Source organism: Cucumis melo, chromosome 1 (assembly GCF_025177605.1).
Source record: "Cucumis melo cultivar AY chromosome 1, USDA_Cmelo_AY_1.0, whole genome shotgun sequence".
In the NCBI taxonomy this organism is placed as follows: Eukaryota; Viridiplantae; Streptophyta; class Magnoliopsida; order Cucurbitales; family Cucurbitaceae; genus Cucumis; species Cucumis melo.
The window spans coordinates 31,037,475-31,057,461 of NC_066857.1; the positions used below are offsets into that span (position 1 = coordinate 31,037,475).

At 31.1% G+C, this 19,987-nt stretch overlaps 2 protein-coding genes across 13 annotated transcripts; one reads left to right on the forward strand and one right to left on the reverse strand.

The window, feature by feature from the left end:
- Positions 1 to 957: 957 nt before the first annotated feature.
- Positions 958 to 8,191, reverse strand: LOC103492660 (pentatricopeptide repeat-containing protein At2g03880, mitochondrial-like). Of its 12 annotated transcripts, XM_051087118.1 has the most exons (5): positions 7,933 to 8,191; positions 3,295 to 6,619; positions 3,047 to 3,095; positions 1,871 to 1,979; positions 958 to 1,784 (listed from the first exon to the last, which is right to left on the reverse strand). In XM_051087118.1, the coding sequence occupies exon 2, from the start codon at positions 6,600 to 6,602 to the stop codon at positions 3,633 to 3,635; it is 2,970 nt and encodes a 989-aa protein (XP_050943075.1). In that variant the 5' UTR covers positions 6,603 to 6,619; positions 7,933 to 8,191; the 3' UTR covers positions 958 to 1,784; positions 1,871 to 1,979; positions 3,047 to 3,095; positions 3,295 to 3,632. The 12 variants fall into 12 exon arrangements, with proteins under 12 accessions (XP_050943075.1, XP_050943218.1, XP_050943148.1 ...); XM_051087261.1 differs by having other exon boundaries at positions 958 to 3,095; positions 3,295 to 5,996; positions 6,444 to 6,619; XM_051087191.1 differs by having other exon boundaries at positions 958 to 3,095; positions 3,295 to 6,339; positions 6,427 to 6,619.
- A 9,960-nt stretch (positions 8,192 to 18,151) lies between these two features.
- Positions 18,152 to 19,453, forward strand: LOC103492661 (uncharacterized). Its single transcript, XM_008453124.3, has one exon. It carries the CDS (start codon positions 18,401 to 18,403, stop codon positions 19,352 to 19,354), a length of 954 nt encoding a protein of 317 aa, XP_008451346.1. The 5' UTR covers positions 18,152 to 18,400; the 3' UTR covers positions 19,355 to 19,453.
- The last annotated feature ends 534 nt before the right edge of the window (positions 19,454 to 19,987 follow it).

Below are 19,987 nucleotides of genomic sequence, written 5' to 3' on the forward strand. Positions count from 1 at the left end.
ATTTTATTGGTTTCCTTTTCATTTTTCTCCATTATTTTTATTGGTTTCCTTTTCATTTTTCTCAATTATTTTTATTGGTTTCCTTTTCATTTTTCTCAATTATTTTTATTGGTTTCCTTTTCCTCTTATCTCCATCGTCTTCCCCAAAAAATCATCATTTTCCTCTTCACCTCTCATCATCTTCCTCGACAACTCAAACTCTTCCTGTTCCTCTTATACATAGTTTTTGTCATCCTTTTTATGCCAATCTAGGTTTTCGTTGAGGGTTTTTTTCTCTAAAGCATCATAGGTAGTAGAGTTGTTAAATTTTGTTTTGTTTATTTCAATTCTGAATATTGAAGACATAATAATTTACTTTAAAATTAATATTAAATTCTAGATGTCATGAAATAATGATGAGGTTGTTAAAATTGATGAATTAAGAAGTGAGTCGACATCATCTAAGAGAGATGACCCGAGTGAGAGATGATATTGCCAATCAAATTTGACAACATTTGAAGGACAAATACAATTTTATGTTTATGTTATTATTTTTATTCGTGCACTGATACTTCTTCATATTAAATGAATAATTTTTGATAATTTTATTTTTTATATTTGATGGATAGATCTATATTTTTGTTTAATATTTAATTGAAGTAGATGTGAAAAATAAAAAATAAATTTAGAAGAAAATCAATAAACAGTTATCAAACACATTTTTTGTTACTGTTCTTTTTTTTTCGAAAAACAAGAAATAGAAACAGTTATCAAACGTATTTTTGTTTTTTGTTCTAAAAAAGAAGAAACAATAAACCGGGAATAAGGAACAAGAAACAGAAAATAGGAACCTTACCAAACATGCCCTAAATTGTTACTTTTATGAAATTTTAGAAACCATAAAATAAATGCGAGAACCACAGCTCCAGATTCTGACTTCATATCAATATATCAGCTAAGAGAAGATTATAACCACAATGGAAGGAGCCTGTTTAGTTTTAGAGGGAAATCAAAAATCTAAAAGCTAAACATTTTTATAATAAAAAGATACATTTCCATTGAGAACAAAATGAAGGAAATACAAGGGAAATTTTGAAACAAAAGCCTCCCATCAGGGAGCCCAATTACCCCCTAAAAGTGAGTTCCTATTAAACAAAATAAAGGCATAGAAGGATAATTACAAAAAGCCTCACAATCGGATACCCAAAGAGAGTACGATATCTAAACTGCAGTGGCTGAGCCCGTACCTAATGGTAATTATGCAGCAATGAATGTCCATTGAACCTGCGATCCCCGCCTGGTAACGAGAGCCCAAGTCCATCAGGAATTGTAAAAGGTCGTTTCTCATCCCAATTAGACATGCTTCATTTTATTCTTTACGGATATCGTTTTACATTTTGCAACCTTCACTCCATTAGTGCTATCAAGTAGGTTATAGTGTTGGCTGCACAATTTCAGCATAAGCAAATGTCTCCGTAAATTCCATCCTTGTTATGATGGCGTAGACCTATTCGGTCCTTAAACACCTGAAAGAACCACACCCCAAAAGCTAGCTATTAAGATGGGAGAGCCAAGTCACTTAAGTACCACATATGTGGGACAAAGGCATCCCATAACTACCTTGGTTCCTAACAATACCCCATTCATAGAAGGCCAACATCTTGGTGGCTACTTCTGTGGTACTTCACTCAGGGCCACACCTGGTTAGAACCCTTCGTCAGTTCCACTCCAGAACGTCAACAACCAGCTTCATACCACATTGTTAGGTACTTAAGCACCTTGGAGAACCACAACTCAAAAACCAACTATTGGGGTGGGAGAGCCGGGTCACTTAAGTACCATGATGGTCATCTCATTCTAACCAATGGGACAAAAACATCCAGATAGCTACCTTGGTTTCTAACAAGATCTCCAACTACCAAATGAAGAACCGAGGAGAAAATGACCTCTAGAGTTGACATGACAGCACCATTTTTTACTGTTGCCCATAGCAGATTTGTCTGTCACAAAAGTGAGTTGAGAGCAAATATTTTCACCATAAGTGCAAAGAGAGGATAATTGAACTCTAGAAAGCACAAGGCAGTTGTTTGAATTAAAATAAAAAAGAGAACCAAGCTCTAGAAAACTATAAATGGTTCTATAGTTATATAGAAAAAAAAAATCAACTTTATTAAGCTTCCACTTGAAAGCATGAAACTCTATTGTTATGTGCACTCTCCAACTTCAAATGTCCAGAGAGAGGTTAGTAACATGCACCTTCCAAGATAGAAGAAGTTGACAGTTGAAAAGGTGAAAAATTAATGGGTTACAACGTCAACCAATAGATATAAAAATACATAGTTTATATGTTTTTTCAGAGAATCATGCATAGTTCAAGAGGAACTCACTCATAGCATAAAACAAGTGAAACTAATCTAACTCAGCTATCATGCATGTCAATTTCATTAACAATAACATTTAATCATACTTACTTTAAAAGATCATAAACAATATCAAGTACAAAACTACACGCCATTGAATTTAAGGCATGTTGCAGTCCAGATATCATTCACTTACAAGTAGAGTAAAAAAAAATAATGATAGTAGAAATGTTTACTTGATCATATACATGTTAAGGATGTCTACTTTATCAGAAAATTTAAGAAACGCACAAAAATATGTTGGTGATATATAATTAAATTTGCCTTCAACCACAGTTTAAGCTTTTGAGTGAATTGGCAGTTTAATATATATATTTTTTTTCTTTTTTTATAACATATTAAATTGCTAATTCATCCAAAAGCTTAAGTTGTGGTTGGAGGCAAATTTAATTATATATCACCAACAAAATACATTGTTGCAATTCAATTTAGCTTGACCTAGTTGAAAATAAAACTACAGAATATGAAATTATTGTTTCCATAGTTGCATATAATTTCTACTCAATCAAATCATTTCGCTCACTGAATGTGTTCATGCAAAATGATATTGAATTGTTTTGAGCAGATATCAAAATGATTCGACCTTGCCATAGAAACCACAATGCTTCTACTATCAATGGTTGACAAAAAGGAATCAAAAGTAGTACCCCAATGAAAGAGCCAAGTTGAACTCTGAACTTGTTTCACTGTAAAGACCTGCCAAAGCATACAATATGAAACAACTGGTTAAATAAAATGTTCAATAATGAAGGAGGAATTTGAGTTTCATCTATCATTAACTTACTGTACATTAAGTGATCATTATAACAAATAATTTATTTGATGATTCACAAGACTGTGGATGAGGATTCAAATGCAAATAGTAAGAGAAAAATGAGTTCATAAAAAAATATACCTGGATAGACATCACCCTTAAAAGAAACCAAGTTACTTAAGTGCAGAAACTGTGATTGGTTGAACAAGCTTCCTCAGTATCAAAACTATTGAAAATAGAAACGAAAAACAAACACAAGTTTTATGTGGAAACCCTAGTTTAGGGAGAAAAACCACAGTTCAAATCTCTCTTATTATTTTCTTATGTTAACAAATGATACAAGGGGGAAATAAATAGGCTACAATGAGGAATTAAAAAAAAGGAAAGAATATTAGGTTAAATATTCCCTTGAGCCAAGCCCACTAAATCTAACAAAAACAATAATCCGGCTCAACAATAAAATCCATAGGGAAGCCACATCACCAAAAATCATTACACGAGCAAGCACCATTCTTGAAATGGTGAAATCTACGAACATCACGAACAACTATCTCTTGATGGGTGATACTTGATATATGCTTCATGACATCGTGGCAATCTCCACAAATACGTAAATTTTTAAAAATACGAATTTTTTTCTTTGAGCTAGTACTTATAAGTGCAAAACCAAGGGCCAGTCTTTCACTGTGAAATCGAAGGTTTTCCTTTTTTCCTGTTTCTCCAACATTATGAAGCACGTATTCAGTTTTAGGCGCATATTGTATAGATGCCAACTCTCTATCAAGCTCATCTAGCTTTAGATGTATTTCCTGAATTTTCGGATGTGAACAATCATGAGACACAAATGTGTGAACTTGACCATTTGCCTCAACCCAACTGCACCCTGGTTCCTTTTTAACTCCTTTACTAGACATCAAACTCCGAACTCTTTTGACATCCTCCCACCTTCCTTCTGTCGCAAAAATATTTGAGAGTAGTATATAACTTGACTCCTCCTCGGGTTGAAGCTCAAAGAGTTTGTTTGCAGCTTTCTCCCCCAGTACTAAATTGTTATGTATTTTGCTTGCTCCAAGGACAGTCTCCCAAATAAGTGCATTTTGTGATAGTTGCATTTTCTGAATGAAATCTTCAAGCTCATCAAATTTTCCCACCCGGCCTAGAATATCAACCATACAAGCACAATGCTCCACGGTAGGAGAAATACCAAAGTCTCTGTACATAGAGTTAAAATGTTCTTTTCCCTCTTCAACTAATCCTTGGTGACTGCATGCAGAAAGAATGCCTGTGAAGGTGACCTCATCAGGCGATATGCCTTCATCTAACATCATCCTAAAGGCCGTGAGAGCTTTATTGCCTTGCCCATTTTGTGCATATCCACATATAATGGTGTTCCATGCAATTGTATCTCGCCTAACCAAAGCTTCAAATAACGCTTTAGCTTCTTCCATACAACCACATTTCCCATACATGTCAACAAGGGCACTACCAACAAACATATCACTTATGTGTCCACTCTTGAAAACCATAGAATGAAGTTGTTGTCCACCTTCTAGAGAAGCCAAAGAGGAGCAAGCACTCAAACAGCCAGCAAGTGTGAACTCGTTTGGCTTTACACCTTCTTGTTGCATTTGGCTGAAATAATTAAGAGCCTTTTCTCCCTGGTTCGTCTGTGCGTAATTAGTAATGATAACTGTCCAAGTAAAAAGATCCCTAACACTCAACCTGTTGAAAGCTACATCAGCATCTTCCAAGTACATACATTTGGCATACATGTCAATCAGAGCTGTATAAACAAAATTATTATCGTCCAGCTGGTTTTTAATTATATGTGCGTGCACTTGCCTCCCATAGTGCACATCAAAAAGACGAGAACATGATCCTAAAATACTAATAAAAGTATACATGTTCGGAATAAAACCTTCCTCTAACATGTGATAAAAGATAATAAGTGGACGATCATACATTCCGCAATCATGAAGACCCGATAAATATGCATTCCATGAAATCAAATCTCGATCAACCATTGACTCAAACAACTTAGCACCCTCATGCACACATCCATTTTTCATGTACATCGTGACCAATGCATTGCTGATTGATACATCAGTTTCAAATCCATATTTCCAAACACAGGCATGGATGCTTTGGCCATATTGCAAGTTTCCTGTATTTGTAGCAGCACTTATAAGGCTGCAAATAGTATACTGATTTGGTCGAGTATCACCCGATCGCATTAAGTGAAATAACTTCATTGATTCCTCACTTTGTCCTTGCTGATCAAGGCATGTAATCAGGGCACTCCAAACCACTATATCAGGCTTTTTAATCTTCTTAAATACTCCTATTGCATCAATTGCAAGCCGACATTTTGAGTACATATCTACCAATCCACAACCTAAGAATTCATTGCCTTCATACCCACATTTGATAATCAAGGAATGGATTACCTGCCCTTGTTTTAAATTTTTGGAATTTGCACAACCTTTGAGAACAGTAGTTAAAGTGAACTCGTTACACTTCACATCTAATTCCATCATACTACAAAATAATTTCAAGACTCCAATCCCATCACCCCTTTGAGCATAACCATTGAGTAGAACATTCCATGTCACATCATTTTGCTCAGGCATACCAATAAACACTTTAGATGCAAGTTCAATCTCTCCGCATTTAGCATAAAGGTCAACAAGTGCAGATCCAACAAACAAATCTAGTAACAATCTTAGTTTAAAAGCTTGGGCATGCATCTGCTTTCCAAGATCTAAAGCCATGCATAAAGAACATGCTTTTAATCCAGTAGCTAGAGTGAACTCGTTGGGCATGATTCCTTCATTTTGCATCTCCTGAAATAAATAAATACTATCATTAGCAAATCCTTCTGCTACAAGACCTTGAATTAATGCCGTCCAAGAAACAACATCACGATCAGGCATTTTAGCAAGCACTAATCGAGCATATGCAGAGTACCTGCACTTTGCATATACATTCACCAACGAAACCCACAAATGGGAATCTGGATTAATTACATTCTTCACAATAAGCCCATGAATGGCTTTAGCAACACCCAAAGATCGTTTTGATGCACATTCACGCAACATACTTGAATAATATTTCAACTTCTTCTTGCTACTCCAGCATACTTGATTTCCCTTAGCATCTTCAGTCTTTTGGTGTTCAAAGTTACATCTATATGGGAAATTATGAACCACATTTTTAAATTCATGACCAAATTGGCCTTTTGACATTGAAATTCCAATAGAGTCAGAAGGACACCTGGGATCTAGTTGTACCTTGAAACTACTCCGTCGAATGGGAAAAGACAAAAATCTAGTGGTATTTTGAAGCTTGTTGGAGAATTGAGGCGAACTGTGTAACCAACTTGATATCAACAGATTTTGAAACCGAATAGGTGAACCATGAATTCTCATAGCAATGAAGTTTCGGTCCATAACAAAAAGAACTCCTCCTACAACAAAACCAAATTCAGTAAACATCCATTTAAAGAGGAAAAATATCAATACTTTGAAGCTCAAGTACAGAAAAAACAATGACATGTGAGCAACTAATGGTGTTTTAGGGTTCTATTACAAAGAACAACTTTACTTGTACCAACGCAATCATACAAAATCCTTGTTAGAAACGATGCATGATCGTGTCTATTAAGTACCGTGGGTGACAGAACAGACCAAAGCTATTTGAAGTGGGTAAAAAGAAAAAACACCATTCTTAAAAGACATAAATCAGATATACTCTCCAACAAATGCTTCTCGACAACAGATTGCTTAAGCCCAAAAAATCAGAATTGAAATGTAATGATGCTTCTAATTTATAAAAGCTTTCTAGATAAATACCTCATACACTTCAAGGAACACATATCAATGTAAAAATAAATCAAAAAAAAAAAAAAAAAAAAAAAAGCCAAACAAACGTGTTTGCCACATCAATACCCTTTCCTGAATCCAAAAACCATTCATTTTAAATTGTAAAACTGAAAAACAAATAAAGGTAAAAAAAGAGAGGGAAAAAAAACACTTCATTGTAGGGTAAGAGAAAGCTCATTACTGGAAACAGCAAACATTCACATAGTTGCAATACTTTTCATAGCAATAGGAAGCTTTCAACTAAGTCTAAACAGTCTCGAGAGAAGAGGTAGAAGATTATCTCCTTCGTTATGACTCCAAAAACCCAATAATGAGAAGTGACATAAAAAACAGGATTGTTCAGAGAAACCAGACCTCCACGGGAATTAAAAAACCCTTTGGGAGACTTCAACTCTGAATTGAAGAAAGAGTAAGCTGTAAATGGTGAAAAAAGTGAAAAAAAAAATTGTAAATTTAACCAATAAATTGTAAATGAAAGGGGGGCAGAGACCAAAATTAGAAATTGGGAGAATCAATGAAGCAGAAACTAATGAAATAAAAAAGTTCAAAACTTTAAGCTTACCAGTAAAGTAGAAAAGAATGAGCAGTGAAATAAGATAATGAATGCCTGAGAAGTAGTATTATTATCTATTATGCGTATGAGCCGCAAAGGCTCAAAGCTTAGATGGAGAAAGAGAGGGAAAGGAATGCATGTTTTGAAGAGAGAAAGAAACATCAGGAAGAATATCAATTTCTAAAAATTATATGCTTTTAATTAGCTAAATAAATTAAGGTTAGTCCAAATGCTAACACAATATTTTAACCTAACAAAAAAAGGAGAGAGAGAGAACCGAACTAATTTTCCAAACAGACCAAACGGGCCGGTTAAATTTATGTTAAAACCAAATTAAATTCTCACCAGGTGTGGCGAAACTGGGTGTGTATAAGCGATATCAGGACTGTAATATTGGAGAGAAAGAAGGGGCTCGTACGAACAAGGATTATCCGAGAAAAATATAACCGGTAAAAATTGTGAAACGGGCGGCTGAGGACGGCTTTGAGGAAGTATCCTTGGAGGGAGCTACCATCCACGACGACGACAGTTTCGGCATGGAACAGCAACGTTAGGCGGTTGATGGCAGGAGGAGGAAAAGGAGGTTGGGGGGATTGTAGCTATAAAAATTAGGTTTATTATTAAATTTAACTAACAAAAGTTATATAAGTAAAATATTAAAATAAACAAAATAAACATACCTAAATTATGAATTTGGAATAAAGTCAAATTAAAAAAAAAAAAAAAAAAAAAACTATTTATGAAATAACTCAGAAATAGACCAAATGGCCAGAGGGGGATTTCCACGTTTTGAATTGAAAAATAAACTTAATAGTGTAAATTAAAAAAAAAAAAAAACTTAGAACCAAAATTTAAATTATATACTTTCAAACGCAACAATTATATTAAAAAAAAACATCCAAAACTTATCAAAATTGGCTCAAACAATATTAAAATCAGCTTGGCTTGGGAGGAAGAAGACCGCCTGGGCTGAGCATGGGAAAACGGCTCGAGCGGAAGGGACGCACGGTTCAAGGCTCCAAGAAGGGGGCGCGGCTCACAGCTCGGCTAAAGGGGTCCGGCTCACGGCTCGGCTGAATGACACGGCTCGCGACTCGGCCGAAGGGAGTGCGGCTGGCGGCTCGGCTGAATGACACGGCTCGCGGCTCGGCTGAAGAGATGCGGCTCGCGGCTCATGCGGAAAGAGGGCGTGGCTCACGACTAGGCCGAAGGGGTGCGGCTCCCGGCTCGGCTAGAGCGGTACGGCTTGCGGCTAGGCTGAATGACACTGCACACGGCTCGCGGCTCGGCTGAAGGGCACGGCTCACGGCTCATGCGAAAGAGGGCGTGGCTCACGGCTCGGACGAAGGGAGTGCGGCTCGCGGCTCCGCTTTAGCGGTACGGCTTGCGGCTAGGCTGAAAGACACGGCTCGCGGCTCGGCTTTAGAGGAGCGGTGGGGCTCGGCTCACGGCTTACGGCTCATGCGGAAAGGGAGTCGTGGCTCACGGCTCCGCTGAAGGGGCATGGCTCACGGTTTTTCCATTTATAAATAATAATATTATTATTATTATTAATATTACTTTTCGTTTTTCTTTTAAATACATCATATTTTTCTCTTTCCTCCTAAATTCCAATCCCATCAACTTTTTATATTCTCCAAATTTATTATCATTTTTTTTAAATAATTTTATCTTTACCTTTTCTACGCTATAAATTTTTAACGTGCAAGAACTTTGAAACTTAATTAATTTTTTTTTTTAAAAAAAGAAAGGTTTCATTGAGTATGTGGGTGGGTTTGGGTTTTTTATTTTCTTTTAATAATCAGCACATAAAAAAATTATTTAATAAGAACAATTTATATCTAAAATCAAGATAATAGTAAGATTTAAGGTTTCGACAAATGGGTAAAATAGTTAAAAATAAAATGATTCACCTTTCAATTAATCTCGAAGATAAATTGTGTTTTTTTTTTTCCGAGAAATGGGTTAATATAATCATGTAGAACAAATTAAATATAATAGATTTGACTTCACAATTGGTAATATATTGTTTATCGTTTTCTTACTCTCTTACATACAAATTAAAAAAGAACTAAAAGTATTATCGGACTTGATTTCACAAAATTGACATTGCATCATTTTTTTGCTCCACTATATGCATATCTTTGAATCTTCCCTAACATTACAAAGTATTGATAATACTCCAACATAAAATTAAACAAGATTAGAATGATGTTAAATTTAAACCATCATAGAAATTATAAGGCTAAGAGTGAATAATAAAAAGAAAATTAAAGAAAGCCTAAATAGAAGAGAATATTCAAATGTTTGCAAGAAAAATGGTTAAAGAGAGTTTTTTCTATTGTTGTCACAAATAGAAGTTTTAAACCTTAACTTATATGAATTACTCTAATAATCATTGAAATAAAGATTTTTCATATTTTAACCTCTTTTATCTATTAAAATCTTTATAGTTTAGCTTATAAGGCAGTGAGAAAGTAACTAAAGAATAATGAATAATTAAGATTTTTTATTTTATTTTATAATAATAATAATAATTAAATTATTTTAGCTTTGATGTGTCGTAAGAATCTTTTATTTTATTTACAATAATTAACAATAATTAAACCATTTTAATCTTAAGTAATGTTTTTCTATTTGCTTTACAATAAGGCTCATTGCATCGTGAACGTGAGTGATTTTTTTTTAATTACCACCCTACCCTAAAATATTCAATACCAACAATTTTTATGTTTAAGAAAAATGTTATTATTGTAAATGTAAGACTAAATTTTTTAATAAACACATTGTTAATTAATTCTAAAACTTCTTAAAATAAGAATATAAAGTATTAAGCAAGAATGAAGTACAGTTTTAGCCATTTTAAAAAATAGGTTTGTAAGATGTTAAAAGTATTTTATGTTTAATTTTTTAAAAATAATTACATGCTATTTATTTTTAAAAAAAATAGTTTTAGATAGGATATAATTTAGAAGTTATTCTTCTAATTCAAAATGTCATATAATTATTTCAAATAAAAATATAAAGTTATTTGAGTAGCCTTTTAAACATATTTTAAAAAACTCAGAGCCTAAAAAGGTACGTATTGAAAGCCATAGAACCAAATGTGTCAAATCTTATAAACGAGTGGACCAAAAATATCTATTTTTAAAAATCAGAGACCAAATACACATGTTCATCAAAACCTAACGAATAGAAAGGTTTTTTTTTCAACTTTTTACTACCAATCCTTCTAGTTCAAGGTTCGATCCTCTCATTTCACATATTGTTAAGAAAAAAAAACATGTATAATAGGAAAATATGAAAATGAATCACGAACGGAAAACATTACCTTAGTTTATTTCTATAAAAAAGAAAAAGAACTTTCATCAGTAAAATGAATTTCATATAATTTAAAGGTAAACTATTTAAATCCTTTTTTATAACCACTTTTTTCTATTTTGATTTTGGTTTTTAGTTTTTGAGAAGGAAATCTATAAACAGTATCCATATCTAAATTTCCATGTGTTTTTTATTTAATAGTTTTAAAAACAAAGCCGATATTTGAAACTAACCAAAGTAGTCTTTTTAGAAGGGAAGTTTTCAAAAATATAACAAAACATCAAAATATTTACGGTTCGTGTAACAAAATAAAAAACCCACGAAGTCGGCTATTTTTTAAAATATTTCAGGTTTGCCCTTCATTTTTCATCTTTTTAACTATTATTTGGTTGTTTAAAATTGTGTACCAAATATGAAATATCATGAAAAATAATCTTTATCTAAATGATCGTGTACCGAAAATAAATCTAAACGATTGTCTACAAATAATCTTAAAAAAATTGTTTAGATTTGGCTGCTCAAATTTAAACGATCGTGTACCAAAGAATAGTCAAATCTAAACGATCTGTCTATCAAAGAATCTTGAACTACTGTTTACCCAAATTTTAAAAAAAAATCGTTTAGATTTAGCCAAATCTAAACGATCGTGTAACAAAAATAGCAAAATATAAACGATTGTTTATCGAATATAATACGAGTGCTGAGTGTCAATTAATCACGGGGGCATTTTTATTATTCCCATTGTATGCATGTGGACTTTTCCATTTTCGAAAATATTTTATGCAGTATAAATATTTTGTCGTTTTGTTATATTTTTTAAAATACCTTTTTTAAAACAATTTCTTTTGTTTGTAAAATTTGACTAAGATACAAAAATCATAAGAATTTGGAAGGAAATATATTTATTATTCAAAAATAAAACATAAAAATAGTTATTAGATGGATGTTATTTAACTTTATCATATTCTTATTTTAAATCAACGAATCATAATTAAAAGTAGGAGTGTAAGTCTAACCCAGACTACCCAACTCATATATATATATATAGAGAGAGGTTAGATTGTATTAGTTTAAAACGTGGGTTGATTTTAGTCTCAAGTTAGGGATTGAAAAAATGGATTCAAAGATCTATCTATATATAATAAAAATAAAGTTAGGAGTATTTTGTTAAATGATGGTCATGAAAAATTAACTTATCTTATAAAAAATAATTTGCAGTGTATTAATTACTATTTAACATTCTTTTCTTATCCTGGGATATATTTTGAATGCAAAAGAATTTAAAATCGAGTGAATTGATAATTAAAATGACTTTATCTTATACTCATAAATTACATTAAAATTAGTGAGCACAAAGTCCAAGTAAGCATTTGGTTTTTTATTAGTGAGTATTCATTTGATCTATGTGTGCGCTTTCTAAGTATTCAGGGAGCCATTCAAATTACAAAAATAATCTACTACTATATAAGGTTGAAAAATTCGATTACCAAAGTCAAACTAATCAAAAAAATATTATTTTTAAAATTTTTAAAAAGTAAAATTTAAAATCGAACCGAACCACGTTGATTCGATTTAAATCAACAAATCGATTCTGTTCGGTTTGACTTACTGAACCGAATCGAACTGTTTTCATCTCTACATGCATTACGTGTCAAATGACACAATGATGGCAAAAATTCATTCATCTTTTTGTTCTTTTCTTTAAAATTAAACAAATAACACCCAAAATTAAAATTACCAATTTTTATTGATTTTAGGACAAGATATATTTAACTTTATGTTCGACCATTTTCTTTTTCTTTTTCTACCTTTTTTTCCAAATCGTGGAAAATAAATATGTTAAATTACCTTCACTAGCAAGGATTTGAAATATGGAAATTCCATAATTTTGTTGAAATTACAATTTTGATGAAGATCTCGAGAAACTTTACAGAAATTAAGATAACTTTTTTATATAACTAGTTAAAATAAAACTTTTACTGTGGCTTATTAATTATTTTTAATCAAATAATGTAAGATATATTGTAAATGCCTATGTAGATGTTGGTGTGTATTAAAAAAAAATATGAAAAATAATTATAAAATAATATAAAATTTAAGAATATCGTGAAATGGAGTGAATGAAAATTTTAAATGGTAAAAGAAAAAAAAAATCACATCAATTTATTTAATTTAGGACGAAATTATGCGAAAATTAATGATTTTTTTTAATTAAATTTAAATAAACTTAATTTTTTTAATTCAATTTTTCTTTATGAATGAAAGTTTGGTTATTAATATTGAGTGTAGCTCAATTTAATATATTTTTTATATTATGGACCTCGAGGTTTAAGATTCGATTCTCTCACCCATAATTTAATTATGATATATTTGAAAAAAATAATATGAAAAAGTAGCTGAATGGGAAAACTTCATCGTTAGTCACAAATGGCATTATTGTGTAAAACAACAAAATTGAAAGAAAAAAAAAAACTTGAACAAAGCCTATAAAATTCTTAGATGCTTAAGTGAGTTGGCAAAACTATATGGTAAAGAATTATTAGGTATCGCAACAATATACATCCACTAAAGTGAGAGGACAGGTAATATTAATGACATTACTTTTTACCATAACTAACCCTACCTATATGATATAGATAATACACAATACAATATTAATTATTCTACAAGCTTAAGAATATGTGTCATCCTTTTGACTTGTTGAGTATCAAAGAGTTCTCTCGAGGTTATTTGTTGTCATTTTCATGGACAATAAATTTGTTTTGAAGAGAGTGGATCAAATTCTTTGTATTGGTGTAAACGAGAGAACACAATGTTATGTGTTAATAATATCTCTCGCTATAATCGTCAGTCTTCATAAATGTTCGTTTTGCTATATGTTGTTATCTTAAAAACCAACCAGTATTATATATATTAGATAAATTTGTTCAACTTGTATAACGTGATTGTAAGACACCTCCATTATTGTTGAGATTTATAGGTGCTTTTCAACTCTTGTACATCTAAAGATGAGTAAGAAACAACTTGTCGTATTAAACACCATATATTGTTCTTTAAACGTGTTAAGTTATTTGGGCTAAGTGGACCTCCGCACATCATAGTTGATAGGCATCAAATTAACATCTAAAATATTTAAAACTTTTACTTACAACAATGACACAAATTTGAATGGTAAAAATATACTCATCACTTTTCTGATATTGTATATATACTTTTTAATTTCAACTTTTTAAAAGTGCTTCTTTTTTATTTTATTTTTTTTTTTTTACTTTAAAAATAGATACACCATAACCACAGGTAAGTGATCCCTTTTTAACAAACTTTTGGATTAAATAAAAGAAATATAAGTGGGAGTGGGAATCAAATTAAAATTTCAAATTCATATCCTTTGATTCAAGTTGGGAATAAATCTCAAATCAAACCCTTTTCCATTATCCAATCAACATTCATCCACTTGTCATAAATACGAGATAAATTCTCCTATTTTGATCATATAACCAAAAAGCAAAAACACTAAACAAGAAGAAAAAGAATTCTCACAATAAAACAAAACATGAGGGGATAGGGGAAAAAACACCAAAAGAGGAAAAGCACAAGATCATCAAAATCATATGTCTTCTAAAGAGTAATGAAATTAATTTAGTTTGACCCGAAAAAATGTAAAAGAAATCAAAGTGAAACAAGAAAATATGACCAAAAAAGAAGAAAAAAAAAAACATAATATTTAACTCGACTTTTCACACATTAGAGACATATATGCATGGAATTGACCCAAACCCAAGTTGTGGATTGCCACAAAAGGTAATGGCAATTGCAAAAAGAAACATAAAAATGGATGTATGAGATATTATTATTATTATTGTTATTGTTATTATTATTTAAGCAGAGAGGCCATCCCTTGAAGATGAATTGAATGTCACATGTTATGTTTGAAATGAGAGAGAGGAGTTGGAGCTTTCATTCACATGACAAACCCACATGTGGTATGAGCTGTTTTGTGTATGAAAACAAATATTATGGGGTTGGGGGAAGTCTATAGGCTGGGGCAACTCCATTGCAACTTTCAAACCCTTCAATTAATTTGTAGTTTTTTTTGGTTGGGTCCATAATTTTCATTCTCTCTCTCTCTCTCTCTCTCTCTCTCTCTCTCTCTCTCTCTCTTATGTTCCTTATGATTTCGGTTCAAAATTTGTTCGATTACAAATCTTTCATTCATATCTTCAAAATTTGATTTGTTTTGGTGGTTGATCCATCTAACTGGTATTTCTTGTTGTTGTGTTCATTTTATAAGAAAGAATCATATTTAATTGTAGTATTGTAAGATTGTCTTCATATATATATATATATATATATATATATATATATATATATATATATATATATATACCTACTTCTGTATGTTAGTCATGCTCATTTATTGTCACAATATATGCTATACAATATATATATATACCTACTTCTATATAGCACCATTTAAAATTAATGTGGGCCCAAAATTAAAGTAAAAAATTTTAGGATAGATAATCAAATAAGTGGTAAGATTTGAAATAATTAGTATATTTTGTTGTAATTTATCATATTTTGGAGAGAATGTGATTTTTGTACTCCTAATGAAACTTATACTCTTCGTCCTCACCCTAGCTAGGTAGTTAGTCGAATTTTGGATGGTAATAATTTTGTTTGTTGTTCAAAATGGCATGTGGTAGCTTTTGTTGAGAGAACTGACGGTAGCTTTTCTCTTTGGGATGACTTTTTAATTTTTTTTTTTTTTTAAAGTTATGTGGTGTGTAATTCAATTTTTAAGTCCATCTTATGTTTTTAGCTCTTCAATTTTGGCTTTTGTTGATGTTTTGACTTTTAGATTATGAAATGTAATCATGTAATTCAATTTTTTTATAAAATAATAACGATAGTAGGCCAAATTGTGAATGGAAGACAGTACTTACACAATTGAAATCAAAATTTTAGTAATTAGTGAAATGTGAATCTATAAAAGTTTTCATTATAAATAGCTTAAATATGTTTTTATACATTTATTTATTTATTTATTTATTTATTTATTTATTAAAAAGGGGTTATATTTTATTTTATTTTATTTTATTTAAAAAAGAGATGAGGGTTCCTTGAACTTAAAGAGTAAAGGAGGGATTTTCATGAATATGTGAATGATGGAAGACTTTCTTGAATATGAAGAGTGTTTGTAACTTTATGCATGAGAGATGTTTAAATATACAACAGTCTCCAAAATTGATTGTGTTTCATGACGATATTCCCAAACATAAATAAATGATTAATCAATTTTCAAAATGGAATTCTATTTTCTTAAAATTTTTATTTGTAAAAAAAAAAAAAAAAAAAAAGAAGGGTTTTACTTACTTGGAATTTGCTTATTTTATAATCTGTCATCAAAATTATGTTTTTTTTTAAAAGTACAAATGAGACTAAGAAAAACTCCAAACAGAGTTTTTTTAAAAAAAAAAAAACTAAAAACTTATTTTATTTTCTTAAAATAAAACTTAAAAAGACCAACAAATCTAATATATATATATATATATAATTTCTTTAGGATTCAATTTAACGATTCTAAAAGTTTTTTGATTGTTGTTAATCAAAGTTTAAAAGTATAATTACGAACATGATGGATAAAAATTAGGCAGATGTCATCAATGAATAGTAGGAATAATTATTAGGTTTGAAGAGAAGGTTTAGGGAGAAAAAAAGGTATTTTTCTTTGATTATGTGTACTAATTGAACCCCACATTGAATTAATTGAATTGGTTGAATAAGGGAAAGGGATTTGAAGGATATGGCCCAATTGAGAGTGTTAGATGGAGAGAAAAGAGGTCACTGTGTCTTCAGAATTTAATGTTGATGTTTAAGGCTTTATGTTCATTTTCTAGAGGGAGAATGCTTCATTTTTATTTTTCTCACTCACTCGTATACGTAGATGATATAATCAATTGATGTTAAGAGTTGGTCACCTATTGTCGAGATCATGTTTGAACCGTGTTTTAGATAGTTTTCTCAAACAAGATATGTATACCGACTAATAATATATATGTAATGTGAAATTTATAGTTTTAGATTTGTAAATATATTGGAAAAAAACTAAAAACATTTTAAATTAATGCAAAGGGTGGTTTACATTATTTAAAGAAAAAAAACGTGAATTTAGTATGTTCTGATTTTTTATTTGTCAAAACTAAAAGGATAATTTAAGAAAATGGACAAGAAGTCATAATCTTTTTGTATGTTGTGATTGTAATTATTATGTTTTTTTTTTTTTTTTTTTTACCTTAACTGGGAAACCATAGAAATGATTACATCTAATGACAGATTATTAAAACTTCAAAGGGTGGGAAAATGATAAACTCTTCTTTTTCTCTTTTAGAATTATGACAAAAGAAGAAAACCAAAAACTATTTTAAAATTTATTATTCAAGTTCTAGTATTTTTATTTATGGAAAAGAATTGAATTCTTAACGTAAAAGTGATAAAATAAATTTTATAAATATATTGAGCTATATTTTAGTTGATAAAATTAAAAAAAAAAAAAAGTGTGAATTAATTGAATTTTGAAAACAAAAAATAAAAAACTTAGATGATTGATTGATTGGTTTCGTATTATTGATTTTGCCCATTTGAGTCATTTTGGTTGTCAATTTTATACACTTCAATATAGCCTGATTTTATTTTTGGTTCAATTGACTTTGATAGCTCTATTTAACTATTTCCTAACTTATCTTCAAAATAAAATAAAATAAAATAAAATATTATATTATATTATATTATATTATATTATATTATATTATATTATATTATATTGATTTGATGAATTTAAATTATAAAATAAAATAAAGTTGGTTATTCCAAAAATTGAGATTAGCTAATGGAATTATAATAATAGGTGGATTAGGGTTTTATACAGTAAAAGGATTTGAATATGAAATATGCGTTTATTAGGCGCAGGCTTTAAAGCACTGATTTTGAAGCCTTTTAAAAAATTCCATGTGTTAATGTCAGTTAAAGAATGTTCATAATCATTCCATTAATTATTCTCAATATTAGTTTATGTTATTCTAATAAATCTTAAATTTATTTTTTATAATAGGACTAGTTTAAAGTTAATCATCCATTTGCATTTGGATTATAAATTTTAGGGTTAAATTATACAAAAAAGAAAAAAAAAATCTTAAAATTTTGTAATTTGTATGTTTAAAAGTTTCTAAAACTTTGGGAAAAATTGGGGAAAATCCCAATTCCTTTTTGCTCCCATTTCCCCTTCACTTCATATAAATAAATCCCTCTCTCTCTTTCTCTCTCTCTCTCTCAATCTCTCCCATGGCTGGTGGCTGAAGAACCCCAAATCAGATTCAACAAATCCACATCCTAATCTTCAACTAATTCCCCCATTTTCAACTTCATTTCATCAAACCCACAACAACTACATTCTGAACATTTCAACTATAATCTCGTTATCTCTCTTGTTACTATGAAGGATTTTCCTTCTTGTTTCGGCGAAAATGGCGTCCAAATTGCAGATTCATCATCATCATCATCTTCCAGTATCTCCAAAGCCGCTCAAAACTTAGTCACCTGCGTCTACCAGTGCAAATTACACAGTCAATTAAGCTTCATCGTCTTAACATGGACCAAGCATTTGATGGGACAAGCCCTCTCTCTTCAGATCCAAAATTCCGCAAATCAATCCCTCTGTAAACTCGATATCAAGCCATGGCTGTTCTCCAAGAAGAAAGGTTCTAAAATTTTCGACATCCATTCCACCAAAATGGAGATACATTGGGACTTAACAAACGCTAAATTCGGCTGTGGACCAGAACCAGAGGAAGGATTCTTCGTCGCTGTAGTATTCAATCGAGAACTCATATTCTTCGTCGGCGATTCACCATCCGAAGCTTCAAAGAAAACGGCGGCTGCTTCCACCGCAGCGGCGGTGTTTGTGGCGAGGAGAGAACATGTATTCGGGAAGAAATTGTACTCGGCGAAGGCGCAATTCAGCGAGAAAGGGGAAACGCATAATGTATCGATTGAATGTGATACAAGTGGGGGTTTGAAGGAACCGAGTCTGGTGATACGAATTGATAGCAAAACGGCGATGCAGATCAAGAGATTGAAATGGAAATTTAGAGGGAATGATAGGATTGTGGTGGATGGGATTCCGGTAGAGGTGATGTGGGATGTTCATAATTGGTTGTTTGGGAATTCTGGTGCTCTGAGTAGTGCTGTGTTCATGTTTCAAACACACAAGAGTAGTGGAAGCCATAGCCAATCATCATCATCATCATCATCATCATCATCATCTCTCTTAAATTCTTCTTCCTCATCTTCTTCATCTTCTTCTTCATATTGTCAACAACAGATTAAGGATTCAAAGTTGCAAGGTTTAGATTTCTCCTTGATTTTATATGCTTGGAGGAATGAGTGAATGAATACAGAAAATAGTTTTATCAATCACCGATAAACAAAGTGGATTTGGGTTATAAATTGTTTGTACACCTTAATTAAATGGGGTGTGTTTGTGTTATACTTCTCATTAATTTTTTTTTTTTTATTTACTCCATACATATGATATCAAAAATTGCATACTCTTTATTCTAATTTGGGTTTAAATTGCATAACAAAAGTGCATCTTAAGCCACATTTTCACACCTTTTTTATTTTAATTTTGAGGTTTGGCTTATTCACATGTTTATGAAAATTTAAAATCAGAATAAATTTTTTAAAAATACGAGAGAATGGTAGCAGATAGATTACAATTTCAAACTTTTTGTTAAGGTATATTTTATGCCGATTGAGTTATATTAATATGGAGCAATGCCTATTAATTTAATGGCACCGACAATTATTACCTCAAAAATCAAGAGCAATTTTTTTTTTCTTTTTTTTTCTTTCTTTCTTTTCTTCATCTTAAGCTGCGGGCTCAAAAGTTTGAATTGTTGAAGAAGAAAAAAGCTATATTAAGACACTTTTTGAAGCATCCATCATCAATTTTCTAAAATTAAGTTGGAAGGTGTAAATAAATATATCAAAACAAAACAAGACACATAAATATCCTAAA

Coding starts and splice junctions, on each gene's coding strand:
- LOC103492660 (XM_051087118.1), bottom strand. CDS start 6,602: ATGGACCGAAACTTCATTGCTATGAGAATTCATGGTTCACCTATTCGG.
- LOC103492661 (XM_008453124.3), top strand. CDS start 18,401: ATGAAGGATTTTCCTTCTTGTTTCGGCGAAAATGGCGTCCAAATTGCA.